This window comes from Aquila chrysaetos, chromosome 3 (assembly GCF_900496995.4).
Source record: "Aquila chrysaetos chrysaetos chromosome 3, bAquChr1.4, whole genome shotgun sequence".
In the NCBI taxonomy this organism is placed as follows: domain Eukaryota; kingdom Metazoa; phylum Chordata; class Aves; order Accipitriformes; family Accipitridae; genus Aquila; species Aquila chrysaetos.
The window spans coordinates 68,161,851-68,180,367 of record NC_044006.1 but is presented as its reverse complement, the minus strand read 5'-3'; the positions used below and the strand labels follow the sequence as shown (position 1 = coordinate 68,180,367).

The following is an 18,517-nucleotide window of genomic DNA, read 5'->3' as shown; positions in this document are numbered from 1 at the left end:
TCAGCAACTCATTAATGGGGACGGTATATGCAGAGAGAGAAAAAAGCACTCATAAAAAAAGCTATCTCCAAGAACAAAGGACATGAATTCTTACCTGCATTCTCTAATAGGTATCAAAATTAAGATTGTATACAAGATCCAGTTTATGCTTTGTGACAATTTTTGACAGGGTATGAAGAAGCCAAATTAGATGTCCTCTCCTTTTGGCTCACTGACACTTTTACTTAAAAAAAAAAACAAACTACAAAAAAACAACCAGCCCCCCCCCCCAACCCCACACTGATATTGCATATATCTACCTATCTAGGTATCACTTCACTGTTGGTATTTTATTTTAAAGAGCCATTTGAATACACAGAGGTTAGTTATGGATGACAAGTATGTTGAATACCTTGGGTCAGAATCAGAGGGATCACCATCAAGATCGATCTCATGACAGACATCTGTTACAGACCGCCCAGTTAGGAAAAAGAGATGGATGACACCTTCTTCAGACAATTCAAATCTGTCTCAGATCTGCAGAACCAGGTTCTCACTGAGAGCTTCAACTATTCTAATGTTTTCTGGGAAAGCAGCACAGTGGTGCACAACCAGTTTAAGGGTTTGTGCTATGAAAACACATACTGTTGTCTTATGGTAGTTCTCAATCATTGAATGTATTGACTAGGAGTAGCGTTCTTCTGAGTCTACCACTTACAAATGAGGAATACTGGTTTGCAGATGTAACTGTCAACAGCAGCCTTGGCTACAGAGACCTTAAGATCACAGAGTTTAAGGGGCATGAGGAAAACAAATAGCAGGATAAAAGCAGATTTCAACTTGCTCTAGGAACTGTTAGAAGGTATTCCAAACTGTTAGAAGGGATTCCATAAGTGTCCATCTTGGAGGGCAAAGGAGCTCACGAGTGCTAGAGGACAGCCCTCAAAGCACAAAAGTGGTCCATACCTCAAAGCAGAAAAAGCAGCAGACATAACAACAAAGTAGCCTGGCTAAACTACGAGCTCCTGAGAGCTACAACACGTTGGCTAATCTAAGGCCCTGCTCTAAGCAGAAGGTTCAAGCAGATGATCTTCAGTGTCCTTTTTGACCTGGACATTTCTCTAACTCTGCAATTCTGTAAATTTTCAAATCTTGATCAGTATTTCAAAGCCTGCTGCTTGCCAACACTGTTTTTTATATAATCACTACTGTAGCAATCCCAGTTGCAGATCAGAACCTACTGTGGAAGGACACCCACAAATAGTTAAAAATCTGGTCTCACAGACAGTTTAAACTGAGTAAGCACGTGTTCAATCCTTGGCTTCTTGTTGGCAATTTCAGTTCTGGTGGTAACTTTTAGTGCAGTATATATACCCAATGGCTTGATAGCCAATGCCAAGCCACAGAGCCACCAAATTTTTGTAGACAGAGCCAAGTATAAAAAGTAGGAACTCACCTTACTTTCCTGTGCCTTGTGTCCAACTGACAGCAAAACAAGTGGGTTGGGATTGCTGTTTATTTTCTTTCCTGACTGGTAAAGAAAAAGCAAAAACTTTGCCTTCAGAACAATGCAAAAACCTCTCTCCTCTGAAACTTAAATGTTTGCATCTTAAAAGTACAAATCATATGCATTCTACTATATCCTTATCTCTTATTCTCAGTATTTTATTCAACAGGGTTGAATGGCAGACTGCCTAGTAACTGGTGAACACACTAACATGAAGGCATCCAACTACCCTAAATACGCTGAAGCAAAACGCTACAAATAAGCCGGAGTTTTAGACTCCTTTCCATTTTCTTTGAAAGAAATTGGTAAGGTGCAAATTCTTATCCTTCAATGAGCATTACAACCCCCAGAGCTCATGAAGCATAGTTAAAACTGCAAAATGAATATTGCATGCAGATGGGAGATATGGAAAAAGCACAAACTCAGGAAGCTTACTTTATTTACATTGCAGTAGTATTACTAAATTGGATGTAATACCAGAACATTGATATTCCCCACTTTTCAGTCTGGGGAAAAAGAAGATGCACTATAATGTACCTGATGTGTATTTCTACAGTTTACCAAATACTCTTTATTAGAGATCAACCATCTGCCATATCTGAGCCTTGCCCACCAGCTGTATAGCACTACATCAAACTGCAAAAATAAACATCAGTTTAGAAACAAATTATATACACAAAGGAACATTCCCAGCTATGTGTTTCTTTCACAAACTTTAAATTAACCTAACAAAAATTTAAGTCAGAAAGAAGTTAGACATGAAAGTTAATCATCTCAAGCAGCTGTTAATGCAGTTTAAAAGGCCTAGAAAATATAGTATACATGGTTAATAATAGACTTTGAATTCTACCATGTAGGAAATTGTACAGATCAGGTATGTAAACAGAAAATTAGTTAAAATCTAATTAATGCATGTAAGGTCACAATTACAACCAAGTGATTCAAATATTTTATAGTTTTAAATTAAGAATGTGAATATTTTAGATATTTTTGGATCTGAACTTACATTTTGGACATCATATTTCCACTAATAGTACTTGACTTTAATGTGACACACTGCTTATAACCATAATTTCCTTTAGAAAAAAGCTGTTAAGAAAGCACTCCTTTCTTGGATGAATGCAGCATTTCTTTTCTTCACGATTTCTAATCAAAAATATTTAGCTCTCACCAAAGACAACAGAATACAAAGGTTTAAGGAACAGAAAGAAAGTCAGATTATACTCCAACTGATGGTGTTTAAAAATGGTAGGTGACGTTTCAGTTTTGCTTTGTCCATGAAAAGGTGCCTGAAACTCTCTTTTCTTCATAAAATGATGAAACTACAGAAGGTGACAGAAAGACCCTGTTGCTTATGCTGATATGTAAATATAAATAATTTTAATTCATGCTAAATAGGTAGCAATATGTACACACACATATAACACACCTCTAACACCTGCTACTGACAGATTTGCTGTTGACAGTCTATTAGAGACTGCCTCTTGTCCAAGTTCGACCAGCTGAGAACTTGGCTTATGCCTTCCAAGTTTGCCTCTCAACTCCATGTCTTCCATATCAAAAAGCTGGGCTAAATTTATTTAGCATTTATATAAAAGATGTAAAGACTTCTAAAAACATCTAGCAGAAACAAGATTATTTCAAAACATCAGAGATTGATTTTATTGGTTAGTCATTCAGAGTTGACCAATAAAGTATCACTCGGTATGTAACGGATGTCTTAGCTTTCATGTCAGGTTTGGACTTTAGTTACTATTTCAAATTAGTTCTCAGGACTATTTTTTTTCCCCCAGTCTTCTAAAGCAGTCTATACTCCACTCAGCTGATCTAAAATTCAAAGTACCACAGACCATAGTATTTTAACCAATGGCTTGATTGATTCTTGAAACCAAATTTAAATAAAATGGAATTGCACTAAATATATATCTGGCAACAGAAATTCCATCCACTGTTGGAAGTGAAGTGCATTTGTGCATTTCCAATTAATTTTGTGACCTTAAATGGACAACTACATTAGTTTTACCTTTAGGGCTTTCTGAACAGCAGCCTTCTTCAAGCCATCAGGATTAAATTCTAATGGATTATGCTTTTAAGTCAGGAGAGAATGAACATAGGAAGGGTTAATAAGTCATGCAATGAAGCAATTTCACTAGGTTAATTAATTATGACATGACAACATAGGACAAAGCGGGGAAAAAAAAAAACAACCTAGAAAAAACCCAAAAATCTTTCAAACAAAACAATGACGGAACCACAACGTCTGACAAAACATTTTTTTTTTCCTCTTGTCCTCTCTTAATGTTTGCATTCTGCTCTAAAACTAGTATACTCACTTTCAGTCCACTTATATTTCCCTCACCAGTTTTTTTTACCATAGTAAAGAAGCTTCAAAAATAGGTTTTATTGAATGCCTGATGTCCTATGGACTGCCTTCTGAATGAACTTTTTCAAACTTGCTTAAGTATATTTTCACAACATAGAAGCTTCTCTAACGATAAGTCAAGTAATTATGTGAAGAAGTCCTTTTATGGGAGAAATTACAATGCTAAAAGTTTTGATAAGACTTAGATCATTATAAAAATGGAAGTCGTTTAAGCCTCTTCAGCAGATAAACGATATAAACAGTGCATGCTAACTAGAATGAAGGTCTACTACTTTATTCAGTTGAATGAAGACATGCAAATACATTAATAGGAATTTGAACTGATTTAGGAGGACAAAACCTCTGACTACTTTCCATTAATTAAGCAAATCTTTAAATTTTATTTTAAGAATAATATACTGTTCTTCAAGTGACACGTGAAGTAGAAAAGTGTTACAGAAAATTTGCATTCAACTCCTAAGAAATAATTTCAGGAAATATGATTTTGAAATAAAACAGACTTTAAATTAGTGTACTTATGGCTGGTTTTTTCTTTAAGCACAAATTTTTGTTTCAAGGGAGAATTCTGCTTTAAAAGCTGTAGTGTGTAGCAACAAAAAAATTGCATCATGGCCTTTTTTAAACATGCTGGTTTATGAACAGGAACCAACATTATTAATGCTCTGCCACAACAAATGCCTTCCTGAAATTCAAATCCAAAAGTGACTAAAATTTGAAGAGAGATTTAACCTTTATGCAGAAATACTTTTTTACATTTTCTTTTGGAATGTCATATCCTGATGCTGGCCAATATAAATTATAAGATTCCTGGCATTCAGCTTTAAAATTTCTATTTCAGAATGAACATACAATACGATGAAACTGGAGAAAACCAGAAATGAGGTTTGGTTGGTTTTGTGGGATTTTTTTTAATAATTATTTTTCTTAAAATAAAATTAAGGAATCTTCCACAGCTATTTATCTGATACATTAGGGATTTACTATTGCACTTAAAGACCTTCAAAGATGGATACTGCACAATATCCTCAGGCATATCAATCCTAATGTTTAACTATCCTTTTCATTAGAAATTTTTTTAATGCCCAACAGGTATGTTCCTTTCTGGACTTTAAGCACTGTTTCTTGTTTTCTCACAAACATGAAAAAGACACTTTGTTTGCAGCAACCTTCTAGCATTTCCATCCCTATCTTTACTTCCTAAGGCTAAACTCTCTTCCTCTGGTAGTCACATTTACTGGCTTTCTCATCATCATCACTGCTGTCCTCCAGATCTTAAATTGCTGTGGCCAAAATCAGGGCCTTAGTAATGGCTAAGTAGAACAGAAGGATTAGTCCATACATCTTCAAGGCTACATTCTTCTTTTCTATATACAGTATGGTGTTTGTCTTTCATAACAATATGATACAGCACGACTACAGATCTATTTCTGTAGTGCTATCCATCAGACAACTATTTCCATCCCATATTTATATGGGTGCCATGAGCATCCTCTATGCAATGTACCTTATTTTTTCAGACTGTATCTGGAATTCATCGAGATAATTTTGAATCCTAAACTGCCCCTCAACTTACTGGCCATCTTTCCTTCACATTTGCACCTGCATATTCAGTACACATTTTTTTCCCCCTATATTATTATTTCAAAGAATTTTAAAAGTCAAAAACAAACCTATGTGATCAATTATAAAGGCAGGCAACCAATGATTCCTGGATATTGAACATGTCTCAATTCCTCTGGAATCATAGCAAGGATAGGCCAAGAGGGACATCAGCTGGGGCAAGTATGTTTAAGCCAGACTTCAGGTTTCAAGGGAAGGAGCTGCAGGTCCATGAGGATGGTAGCTGAAAGGCTGGGCGGGAGAAGACTAGGAGAAGAAAAGGGAGTATTCAATATAAAAAGCCAAGAAAAGGTCTTGCCTTGGGTGACAAAATTGTCTTTCTATGGTTCTGAGTGTCTCTGCAGTTATAGGAAAAGGGGACAGGTATCCAAGAACTATACTGATAACTGAGCAAGTAGAATACATCAGATTTCAGGCTAGCATTCTGTAACAGCCAGTGCTATTTGCAGTAAATCCCAATAACAAACCCATAAATTATACCACAACTAACAAGCTGTTTTGTTATTAAGTGAGATCCTAATTCAATATGCTTTGGAGTACAGCTCGTTACTTCTGTTGACTCATTAAATCTTGCTTGGGGTTAAAATGAGGCTTTAGAAGTTTCTAAATCTGTGAGTGCATCCTCAAGTGATTACCAGAAGACAGTCACTGATCTGTAAGAGCCGATTCAAAGTATGAATAATTTATATGTAATATAAACAACAAATTAAAAGAAAAATTGTTATGAACTAATAATAACATACCATAAAACTAGTGTTACTCACTTGCGGAAATCATACTAAGAACACTATTCACACTCCTTAACTGCAGGTAAATCAGATTTAAATAGGTAAATGTCTGAAATAGGTGTCATGAAGCTAGGTTCCAGCAGTCAAGAAAACTGTCTAGAAAGGAACAGAGAGCACTCCGGGCATTAGATTTTCCTCTCCCTATATAAAGTGAGCCCCCTTTTTAACCCCCCACCCTCCCCAGCCAAGTAAATCATGTTACATGTCAATTAGATACCTGAACCTGCAGGTGCGAATGTTTGCATAATACCTTGTGTTTAAAGATGCCCTGAAAACAAGATGCAGTTTTATGACTGCTGAAGCTGTTATTATCTCTGGGCTACTACAGTCCTCTCCTCTCTCCTGGCCTCCACCCATAAATCTCATCCTCTTGCTTGCTGCAAGACTAGCACCCATGCAACTGCAGAACAAGGCAGTTAACAGTGCTGGTGAAGGAAATCCAGACCTGGCTATCTTAAAATGGTTGTGTTCCACTCTGACTCACAACTCACTTCAGGGATTTGGAAAGACTTGTCCAATGTCTAAATAGATGCTGTTACATGTAGACGACGTGTCCTAATGCAAAGACCCTAAGATCAACGAAAACATCAGGGCTACACTCTTTATCAAGCTTTTTGATTTTTTTTTAAATTATTATTATTTTTAGGATGTATCTAGTATTTTTATAACTAAAAGAAACTGAAACTACTTATCAGTTTTAAAACCAAGATAACTGAACCACAGCTTATGAACTGCATTTCTTACTCATTTGGTAATGGATGTAACTTTTTTAATACTTTAAAATGAACTTCTACAGGGGAACTAACTGAAAGGACGACAGAAAAGGGTTTTGTTGGGGTTTGGAAGGGAGCAGAGGGGAAGGTGTTTTTAAATCAAAGTTTAGGATATGAGCCAAAAGTAGCCAGCCAGCAACAAATTTATCTGCACAATCTACAATGGCATACCCACCTCTCTTTGGCAAAAGAGTTCTTACGCTGAAAAGATTCTCTTTTTTTTTTTTTGAAGATACCAAGGTTGTGTTTGCAGATTTAAGTGTAAGATATTCAGAGGATCATTAATTTGTAATAATCTTGTAATATTAAATTCAAGCAAAAAATATTAATTGGTGGTTCTCCCTAGGCTAGATTTTCCTGACTACAGACAAATTTGAAAAAAAGAAAAGGAGCTTGGGAATTTGCAAAACAAGGAGCATCATGGAGTGAAATAGAATTTACAAGGGAATTTATAGTTTGGGGAGCACAAAGAACCACAACCATTTTTAAAGCAATACTTAAACCAATGTGGAGAGGTTGCAAGTTCTTATAAACATTGAGTACATCACCTTTTAAAGAAACTACAGGGATGCTGGTTGTAATATTTCTTAGTTTAATATCTTTGCAATAAAAGCCAACAATTCACCAGCACACAGTGTGCTAGTATAGTATGCATTTTATTTGTCAATGAATCAGCAATTTAAGTTAAATGTAAGAGCTTTTACAACAAACTTACTTTGGGTTTTTATCATAAAAAGTTAATTACTTACCCAATGATATGCTGATCAATGAAATTTAAATAGCCTTTAAAATGCAATAAAAATAGCACAAAAACAATGCACACTTGTTGAAACCATGCAGCAAAACAAATTGCATGCTCTCATTCCACTAGAGTGAGTGGCTTTAGTAGCACTAATCCACACTCTGGCAGATAAAAGGTACAATACAAATAATACCAGAGAACTCACAAATAGTGCTCTATAGAGTGAGGTAGTGTTTTCACAAAAGACTAGTCCCGATGCTCTCCTCTCTTTTAAGTATCCACACCCAAAGTTTCCCTCGTAGATACTCTTAGGAAGATGGAAATGGAAGGAGAAAGCAGAGTGATGGGATTGTGGCAGAATGAATGCATAAGCAGCTTTACTACACAAAAAAGTTAAGGAAAACAGTCAAAAGATTCCAGAGAAAACAGCAGATAACAAAAAGTAAGTAAATATTTGTCATTACAAATAGTTTCAACTGTTAAATGACTTTCTGTAATGCAGCAAGGTGAAACATTTTTTTATTTTTATTTTTTATTAATTATTCAAATATATTAACCCACTTTCCAAGTTTACTCTTGGTAGTTCAGATTTATATGGCAGATCCAACTAAGTAAATTTAGAGACCAGCCTTCCAGACTGTTTCTGTTTCACTTGAAACATGTTTCAGATAAATCATCCCAGTGTCTCAGAAACCCACAACTATGATGCATCTGTGCAAAAGAAATACCTGTGGTGGGGATTATCCACTATAACTCAAAAAAAACAAGGCTGATGACAAGATCTAAAATGTACCAGTGATAAGCATTAACTTAAGAAATCCATTCTGAAGGTAATAAAAAGTACTTAATTCATCCAGAAAATATTTCAGCTGTAACACTAACATTTTGGACAAAAGTCTTCAAAACTATTGAGAAGTATTAAAATTACTTCATTCTCTCTGAACTTTTTGTTCCCCATAAATACAAGCAATCCAAAAGAGCAATTAATTTTGCTGTTACACTACGCGACCCCTACAAGTGAATATGAACACAACATGAGAAGCCAACAGACTTTCGTGTTTAGGCTTGTAAATGTTGTTCCATATTAGAATCATATGGACATAAAAAATCTGTATTCGCTATAATTTACTGCAGTTTGGCTAGCAGCTCCATGACATTACCTAAGCATTGTCTCTATAGAATCTGTAGGAATCTTTTCAGCTCTCCTACATGAAGAAGTCTTCCCATGATATTTTTCCCCCCACCTAACTGTGAAGCCTTTTTGTATCTGGTTTTGGACAACTTAAATTCAACACACTATTGTATTATTTTATTGTTGTAAACTTGTAAATGGAACTTGCAACTGTTCAATGTTACTTTCTATCATATTCTTTATAACACATTTTTGGAAAGAAAATGACTTAAAGTTAAATACTGAGTTATTTGTAGCAACTGCTTTTCTGGGCTGGTAGAGCAAGAAACAAAAAAAAAGAGGGTTAAACAGGTCCCACACTGTGACCATCCTTATTCCCAACCTGCCCAGGCAATCTTGTACTGTAGACAGAACATCAGACACAGCAATAAGAAATATGAAATCCTGTTCCCAGATTTCCTAATTGGTCAGCTTTGTGCAAGGAACTTCCCCTTTCTGAGCCCTAGAGTTTAGAGATCTACTGACTGGAAGTACTGAATAAGACACTGAAATTAAAATACTGTCCTCAAAAGTAGGTAGAACTCAAGACTTGCAGCCTAACCTTTCTGAAGGAGGGAGACAATGTTACAGAATGTTTAAAACAGGAAGGGAAAAAACTAAACTTAGGAGAAAGCCTCTGAGTATTTGCTGGAGAAGCTAATCTAATATAGAAAAGCAGTTTTATGGAAAAAAATTGGAAATTCTGGATGGGAGAACTTTAAACTATTCATTTTAAGTAAAAGGCTTTAGTGTATTTTAACAAATATATAAAACTTGTAACAATTTGAGTAAAATCCAGAGTTCCCCTGAATTCAATATAGTGAAGTAAAAAAGATAACGAAGGACTCTCTTTCAAATGAGCTACAACTTTTTAGCTTTTAAAATAACCTATAAATACTACTTCCAAACACTTCTCTATACACCCTGGAACAGACATGAAATCACTAGTCAGTGATGTAAACTGTTTAGGCTACTAAGGTTTTATTTGTTACCATTCTGTTTGATGCAGCATTTTAACTTAAATTTAAGATGAGTGGACAAATTTGCAAAATGTATACAAAAAAATCTGAGGCTTGAAAACTTTGTTCTCTGATTAGTACTTCAGTCACCACTTCCAGAATTTCTCATCTAATAGCAATGCTGAAAAACAGCAAAACTCAGTGTTCTGTTTCACATATCTATTTATGGTAGGGTTTACTTTATTACTTCTATCATTTACAACAAGGAACAGTACTTTACTATCCTGAAATAAACTACAAAACAGTCTGTGATTGTCATAAACACGCTATTTCACAGTCCCATAGTATAATCCATATAATGACAGAACCATTAGTTTTTTGGGGTTTGTGCACAAGCAAATAAACAATACTCCAAATGACAACCTGACAGAAATCTCACACAAGTATTCTGCCACTGTAACATCAACTACACAGTATTAGTTTCATAATGAGGACTTCAGTACCTTCAAATCTACCACAGATACCCTAAGCCAAAGCAAGCAAGTTTACCTGAACTCAAGGAAGTGGACCTTTTCCCAGTTAGTTCCTTAAAATTCCTCATGCTAATCCCATACTATTTATGGAAAACACTGTCTAATAAAAACATGCAGCCTTTCAAGTCCAGGAAAGGAGCATTCTTTAAAGAAAAATCAAACCGATTAAAGAGTAATGTTTTATGAAATATATATCTATAATACTAGAATACTAGAAATGTGGACCTTACATTACACGTTTTGAAACGAGACAAAGTATAGAAAACATGGCATAATGTGTGTTAGTAAAGCAGTGTGCCATACTACCAAGCAAGACATGCTGGAAGTACACAAGAGATACCCACAAGAAAAGGGTATCCATCAGAATATAACTTACGGGCAGGTTTCTTGCCGAGTCCAAATAGAGAATAAGCAATGCAGAAGAAAGCCCATCATTGGCTTGGTCCTTATCAGCTCTAATGCTTGTTAGCACCTAAACCAAAAACATACTGTAAGCCTTTCTGAAAATCAAATAATATCATTATTTCTGTCCCATTCCTGAAAAATATTTTAAAAACCTCTCCCAATATGTAAACATTCACAAATGCACACTATGAAGAACAAGAAGTAAGTTTTCAAGACTCACATAGATACTTCAAACCCATTTTTATGGAAATTTCCACCCCATTTCCTAAATATTTTTTTTTTTTGACTGGACAGATTATAGTATCATATCCAGCTTTATCTCCCATGCTAATGAAATGTTAGCTGATATTCTCAAACCATAACATTAAGAGAAAAGAAGAGGACAACAAAAGCATTTTAAAATCCCATGCCACAAGAGTACATTGACAGTTATGACTGGTTTGAGCTTTCTAAAGACAAACAGCTTGGAATAAAGTTACAGGTTTATCCAAATTCACAACAGCTACAGAATTAAACTACTTACATACTTAACAACCCCTCCCCTGTCGTGTCGTGTGTGTCCCCCCGTCCCCCCCCCCCCAAACCCACAACAAAAAAAACAAACCCACAACAATTAAGATTAGGATAAAAGTAGTGTGTTCCTTTAATACCTTATCTAGATTTTCAGCAGTTGGCATCAATGTGAGCCATTCCAGTTTTAAATGCAATTTTCCTTTGGACACTTCATCCAAAGTAAACCACTAAAAGTCAAGCAAAGTAATGTGAAATAATCTGACGCCAAACAAATACATGATTGCAATTGGCTCTTCAGGGTATTTAGGAAATGCTAAGCTCTACTAGAAATCTTGCACAGCTGAAGTCTGCCTAACCTGAAAAGACCTGTTTCATTCTTTAAAAGGTCCTATTTCACACTAAATATTACAACACAGAATAACAAAAACAGCCATACAAACCTCTATGTTATACAGTAAAAGCATTTATAAAATATAAAGAGAATTCTTTAAGTTCTGTAAAGATGTTCAGGAAATACAAACCCTGCATAACATTACTACAAAATCTGTCTTACATATAGGACAAAAATTAGTCTGCTCAGTCTAATAATAAACCAGGCAATTTACTATTCTCCTGCAAGAAAAAACTCTCACCAAATATGTAAGTTACTGTTTTGTGCATTTACATACTAATAATCTGAAAACCCCAAGACAGAAGAAGAATGGCATTATTCTTCAGATTTTACAAATTCAGATATCCCTTAAACCACTGTACTGATCATCAGGGAATCTATTTCTGTTGCATTAAGGTTATTCATGCACATACAGGAACTATTCCCAGGGGAAAAAAAAAAAAAAAAAATACAAGAACAACTACATATACAACATATGGTTTTTTTTAACCCAAAACTTACTGAACACTTACCTCATCTAGAAGACGCTCCTTTTCAACTTCAATTAAATCTATCATCAAACTAGAAAAAAGAAAAGAAAAGGAAAAAAAATCAGAATTTTAGCCAAGAGGCAAAAAAATCTAATATAAAACTCAAACCCCACCCTGTGCTTGCTGAGTATCCAGGCTTCCACTGAGATCAAAAGAGCAGAATACTATTCTTTTAGCCCCTAAGAGAGGAAGAAGTAGGGAATGAAATGGCTGAATGAAGATGAATGCAGGATAACAGAAAATATGCCTATACTAGAGCCCATTTTGTAGCTGCAAGGGCAACTGGCGCAGTATGGCTCACATACATATGACCAAACTCTCAAAACAGTGACCACATCCAAACTACCCACTGGAAATAGCCCCTGGACATATGCTATGAGGGAATTCATGCTTTGGCATTGTCTGGGAGAGTGCTAGTTCACACAAACTAAAAACGTACCAGGGAATCTGCTAAAAATTAAACAGGGCAGACAACTGCATGCCAGTGCATGAACATTTGTTGTGGCTTTTTATTTTATTTGTACTGACGTACACATTATGCCACTTCCCCCCCCCCACCGCTTCAGTGTTAGATTAGGGAAGTGCAAAGAAAAGAAGCCTTTGTACTACCTACTTCTTTATTTTAATGAGAAGAGAAGTAGGTACTGTTGCTCCTGTTAAGAGAGAAGGAGCTGGAAAGATAAGGGAGTTCTACTCTGTATGGAAAGCAACAATGGGAAGCTCCAAAACTCTGCAAGAAATAAAGGTGACAAATTACTGGAGAAAGAAGCTGACTAAAACCCTGAAATGTTTATGGGTAAACACTAAAGGTAGGCCTATGGAATCTAAAAGTGAGTAATGTTTGCGAAAGCATTACAGCAAATTTTTTTTCTTTAATAAAATAGTTAAGATCAGCTCTTAGAGAAAAATAATCTGTAAATAGCCATTTAAAAACCTATGAAAATGAAGAAGATAGACAGTTATAAAGCTATATTAACTTTCCCTGCAGAAATAATTAAGACTTAGTGCTAGCTTACAAACATTCGAGCAAGTAGGGTACAATTCCTAAAAAAAAAAAACAAACCACAAAACAAAAAACCCCAAAACAACCAAAAAACCCCAAACAATCCCTTTTGTTTTTCTGGGTGCACGCAATACTTACCTTATTTTTTAAAAAAATATGTAAACATATAGATGTGTATATACACACACAAGCACATTTTTATATACATATATTTACATATATGAAGTAATTAGGGAACTACTTCCTACCATAATTTTGAAAAGATAATTAATTTATAAATACAGTAATATAGCAGAACTACGACTGCAATAAAACGCAAAAATTTGGGAAAAAAAAAAAAAAAAACTACATCGAAATATTTAATCTCTTTTCAATACCTACAAACATATTCTCCATAACATTTACCTTCCCAGGAAGTCATCTTTATCTGGATCTTCATCAAAGAGCTCAATCTCTAACTCCTGTCCTGGATGTTCATATACTAAGGCCTGGAGGTACAGTAAGATGACACTGTCAATGGTAAAACTAACTAGCTTTGATAAATGGCATAGTAACAGTAAATCATTGAACTGCAGCGCCTCTGTCTATTAAAACATATCAATAAGCAAATGCTTTAAAAAAGATGCAATTTAATGAGTAGAGCAAGTATAAGAGCTTTTCAGATGCAATTTGCTAATGTTGGCTTAAGAGACTACACTGCTTTTCAGAATTACTGATGCTTAGTCTAGACAAAAAAAGTATATACATCAATGGAGAATTTCTGTTTTGTTACAGAACTTTGGGCTTTTAGAGGGAGACATCAAGAAGCTCCTCAAGGAAGTCCCCAGAGTATCTTCTTTAACAAAAGAAACTTTAAAAGACAACTTTACAGAATGGACAACAAGGTATTTTTATTGATTATACCTCATAAACTTCATTCCATTTTGGATTGAGATTTTCTTTGATGACCTTGCTTTGGAAGATCTGGTTGCCCACACGGATGATTCCATAAGGATCTGACTTCCCTTTGACAATCCCTTTTAGGTAAGTATCTTTCCCCTCCAGGTCCTGAGCTTCAATAAAGTGTATCCTCAGAACACCCTGAAAAAGGAAAAGATGAGTTTATGTAGTAATCTGAAAGCTTCTATGTCATCACAGTTTATGCAATATATGTTTTATTATTTCCACTGCAATTTCCTTAACATGAAACTTAGTTTGGACATAGTGTAAATGGAAGGATATCAATGATGATCCACATACACAGCACACCTAGCACTCAAGAGATTTCTGACAAGTGCACCCTCAGCAAGTTTGCAGATGACACCAACTTGGGAGGCAGGGTTGATCTGCTCGAGGGTAGGAAGGCTCTACAGAGGGATCTGGACAGGCTGGATCGATGGGCTGAGGCCAATTGTATGAGGTTCAACAAGCAAGTGCCGGGTCCTGCACTTGGGTCACAACAACCCCACACAACACTCCAGGCTTGGGGAAGAGTGGCTGGAAAGCTGCCCGGCAGAAAAAGACCTGGGTGTGCTGGTTGACAGCCGGCTGGATATGAGCCCGCAGTGTGCCCAGGTAGCCAAGAAGGCCAACAGCGTCTTGGCCTGCATCAGAAACAGTGTGGCCAGCAGGAGCAGGGAGGTGATTGTTCCCCTGTACTCGGCACTGGTGAGGCCGCACCTCGAGTACTGTGTTCAGTTTTGGGCCCCTCACCACAAGAAAGCCATTGAGGTGCTGGAGCGTGTCCAGGGAAGGGCAACCAAGTTGGTGAGGGGCCTGGAGCACAAGTCTTATGAGGAGCGGCTGAGGGAACTGGGGCTGTTTAGCCTGGAGAAAAGGAGGCTGAGGGGAGACCTCACCGCTCTCTACAACTACCTGAAAGGGGGTTGTAGTGAGGTGGGTGCTGGTCTCTTCTGTCAGGTGGCTGGAGATGGGACGAGAGGAAATGTCCTCAAAGTTGTGGCAGGGGAGGTTTAGGTTGGATATTAGGAAAAATTTCTTTACTGAAAGGGTTGTCAGGTCTTGGAAAAGGCTGCCCAGGGAAGTGGTGGAGTCACCATCCCTGGAGGTATTCAAAAAGCGAGTGGACGGGGTACTTCAGAACACGGTTTAGTGGGCATGGTTGATGGTTGGACTCAATGATCTTGAAGGTCTTTTCCAACCTAAATGATTCTATGATTCTAAGAAAAACTGCAATCAACAATCAGAAACATGCCAGTTGTATCAAGAAAGCGAGTAGCAAGAAATAGTAGCAACTTTCAAGTGAAGAGCACTAACAATAATTTACAGTGATAATATAAAAAATATGCTACTTAATTTTTAGTCTATACAGTTGAACTATATTTTAGCAAGTAATGTGTTGAAGATTCTAGCAAAACAAAAAAGTCCTCCTTGGCATTATTATGAAACATTAACTCCACAGAAATTATTTATAAATTAAATCAATTATTTTAACTAACTGGATTAACATTAACTTGTACTACTGCAGTAACTGTATTTAGAAATTCACACAGATGTGCCCATCTTTAACAGTTACTACTACAGAAAAAACTACATGCCAAATTATTAGTATTAACAGAAACATGCTTACCTTTGGTATAGGAAACCGCAACTGAGCAATCTGCACTTCACTGACAAGGGGGACTGTAATTCTATTTGGAAGGACCAGGTAGTTGGATATTATATCCAATATTATTGTATCTGATAAGCCGCTGTTGGAGAAAATAATCCTTAGTTACTTCATGAGAGTTGAAGAATGTTATGTCACACTAATATACTCCTTTTGCTGCTTAGCAACCGAAATGGAGAAAATATTTGCCTTTTGCGGAGCGTAAAAGACACATCTGGGTTTTAAACACTTTTTTTAAAATAAAGGATTCTTGCCAAAATGGCCACCAGGTGGAAGCAGCTGACAGTGAATAGCAGAAACCGCAGCGATTAATATAAAGTTCTCATTTCCCTGCCACTACCAAGTTCCCCCCTCGCCCCTGCCTTTTAGAGCCACCCAGGGTAAAAGGCTATTGCATAAGTCTTCTTGCCTGCGTTGCATATAACTAAGCAGATGTTAACTGTTAATCTACTTCTGTATTTCAATGACAACTTAACTGTCCCTGAAAGTTTGGCTAACCATTCCTGTATTGTTATGAAACAAGTTGTCCTCTTGAGCTGGGAGGTCCATCATTTAAAACAAAAACACAAAGAAAACATGCTTGTGGCCGAGTAAAATATAGCCTAGGGAAGGCAAAACAGGTTTTGTTCTGGCAAAAAGGGAGTGGCAGTACAATCACATCGGTAATGAATCATTTAAAAAACCCAACCCCATACTTCTCCACAAACACAGAAAGGAAGATTTCCTTAGCTACAAGTTCACCCAGTTTGGGTCTGAGCTGACAACAAATCAGTACATTGTCAGACCAACACCACTGGTTACACACATTGCCTACACTGGCAAAAAGGCAGAACTGGAGTGGTACAATTCACCATGGAAGACAAGTATCCAGGAAGATTTTAGGGTTCAGAGAGAAAATTGTAAAAATACTTGAGATATTCTGAACTGCAGGTACACTCTCACTAAAGCTGGTGGAGCTGCTTCAGGGATGAATGATTTCTCCTCCTAAATACAATTTATGATTCTCCTTTTACAGTCTTTACAAAATTAAGATGCAGATAAAGTTTGATTACTTAGAACATTTTTCAGATGAAACACTTGTGTGTCATCGCCTTGTAAGTTTTTCTAAGACTGACTCTGCAGTTGGGAGTAGCTCTGACTCAGCAGCTAGCATATTTATGAAAACACAAAAGCTGCTGTAAGATTTAGTATATATATTACATTTTGATTTGGCCAGAAAATTGCGTGGTGAGCAATAAACATATTATGGTAGAGAGAGGTCACAGAATTAACCCATTAAATACAACCTGGCCCATTTCAAATTCACACTGATCTTTCGTGCCACGGATTTGCAACATCTACAGCCTACATGCCCTTGGCTGCCCAGTTCCACTGTAAATCTAAATTAATTATGATACATGATAGAACATGGATGACTTTTTAATGGCATCCAGTACCATGGGAACAGAAGAAACTCAAGGCTGTATCAAGATCAATGGACAGGTCTATGCAGACCTCTGTTTATTCTCTGAAAGAAGCAACAGTGAACAACATTAAGCTATTGCTCAGAGGAAAAGTTTCCTCTCCACTTCCATGAGTTAATTCACATCTGTCCTAAAGAGAAGTTTTCATTCCTCTTCCTTTCTTGCAGAGCCTATCCAATCATATTTAGAAAGATTTTCATTCTATATGAACACTGAACCCTATAAAGACAACTACCATAAGAAGATGATATTATTTAAAAATAAGTAGCTTCCTTTAGTCATCATTGTAACACGTTGCTTTTCAAACTTTTTCACCTGTCTTGCAAAACATCGAGTTTTCAACTAATGTATGCTAAACTTTCTCTAAAATGAGCCAAGAAAATAGAACCCATTATTTTGTTAGAGTTGACTTAAAAATTTAAGATAAATATCTCAACCAGTTTTAATATTAAAAGGAAAAAAAAAACCCAAACCAAAAGCTGAGGTGATGGTAACTACACAAGCAACAAAAACGCTTTTCAAAATAAAAGTCTCCAGTAGAGAGATCACGTAAGTTTTTGTTTCCACTTCTGTTAGTGTCCCTACCTGGCAAGAAGAGAAAGCTCTGCCTTTATGCTCAATAAAGTGCATGCCTTAAGAACAGAAGATTAATGAAGAAAACTAACTGACCTAGGTCAGAGAAAGCAGTGCGAGAGAGGCAATGGTACCAGAGCTGCCTTGAAAGAAAGGTTATCGTGCTTTTCTCTAGTATTAAGTGAAGATCACATACACTATGAAATAAGCTATAGGCATAAAAAACCCTATCATAGACTAGCAAAAGGTTCAGAGATTGACTAATGTTCAAATGGAGCTACAGCAGATCTCCTTGAATAAGAGGGAGAAACAGCCTGAAGCCCAACCCAGCCCAGTCACTGGGAAGATTCCCAAACCTTTATGCTAGGACCAAACCGCAACTCTGTGATTCCAAAGGTGAGCCTCACAATTTTATCCCAACATAAATGCTTGAATTTCACTAAAACATCTGGGAAATGAATATGAAAAATGAACCAGCATTAATGGAATTTCACAGAATTTTACACAGAGAAACTGCACTCATAGGAGGAAGCAGATATTCCATCTTTAAAAACAGGGAGCTGGAAAAGAATACCA

General features: G+C 36.4%; 1 protein-coding gene across 4 annotated transcripts in view; it reads right to left on the bottom strand.

The window, feature by feature from the left end:
- Nucleotides 1–18,517, bottom strand: part of ESYT2 (extended synaptotagmin 2) — a 91,033-nt gene that overhangs the window by 12,394 nt on the left and 60,122 nt on the right. For 2 of the 4 annotated variants that reach the window (XM_030007559.2, XM_030007557.2), the window contains exons 8-16: nt 15,867–15,987; nt 14,201–14,377; nt 13,703–13,785; nt 12,277–12,325; nt 11,511–11,600; nt 10,832–10,927; nt 7,998–8,099; nt 3,510–3,572; nt 1,436–1,510 (exon numbers count right to left, since the gene is read on the bottom strand). In XM_030007559.2, the coding sequence (XP_029863419.1) occupies nt 1,436–1,510; nt 3,510–3,572; nt 7,998–8,099; nt 10,832–10,927; nt 11,511–11,600; nt 12,277–12,325; nt 13,703–13,785; nt 14,201–14,377; nt 15,867–15,987 (856 nt within the window). The remainder of the gene's footprint in view (nt 1–1,435; nt 1,511–3,509; nt 3,573–7,997; nt 8,100–10,831; nt 10,928–11,510; nt 11,601–12,276; nt 12,326–13,702; nt 13,786–14,200; nt 14,378–15,866; nt 15,988–18,517) is intronic. The other 2 variants (XM_030007558.2, XM_030007560.2) reach the window with 2 other exon arrangements.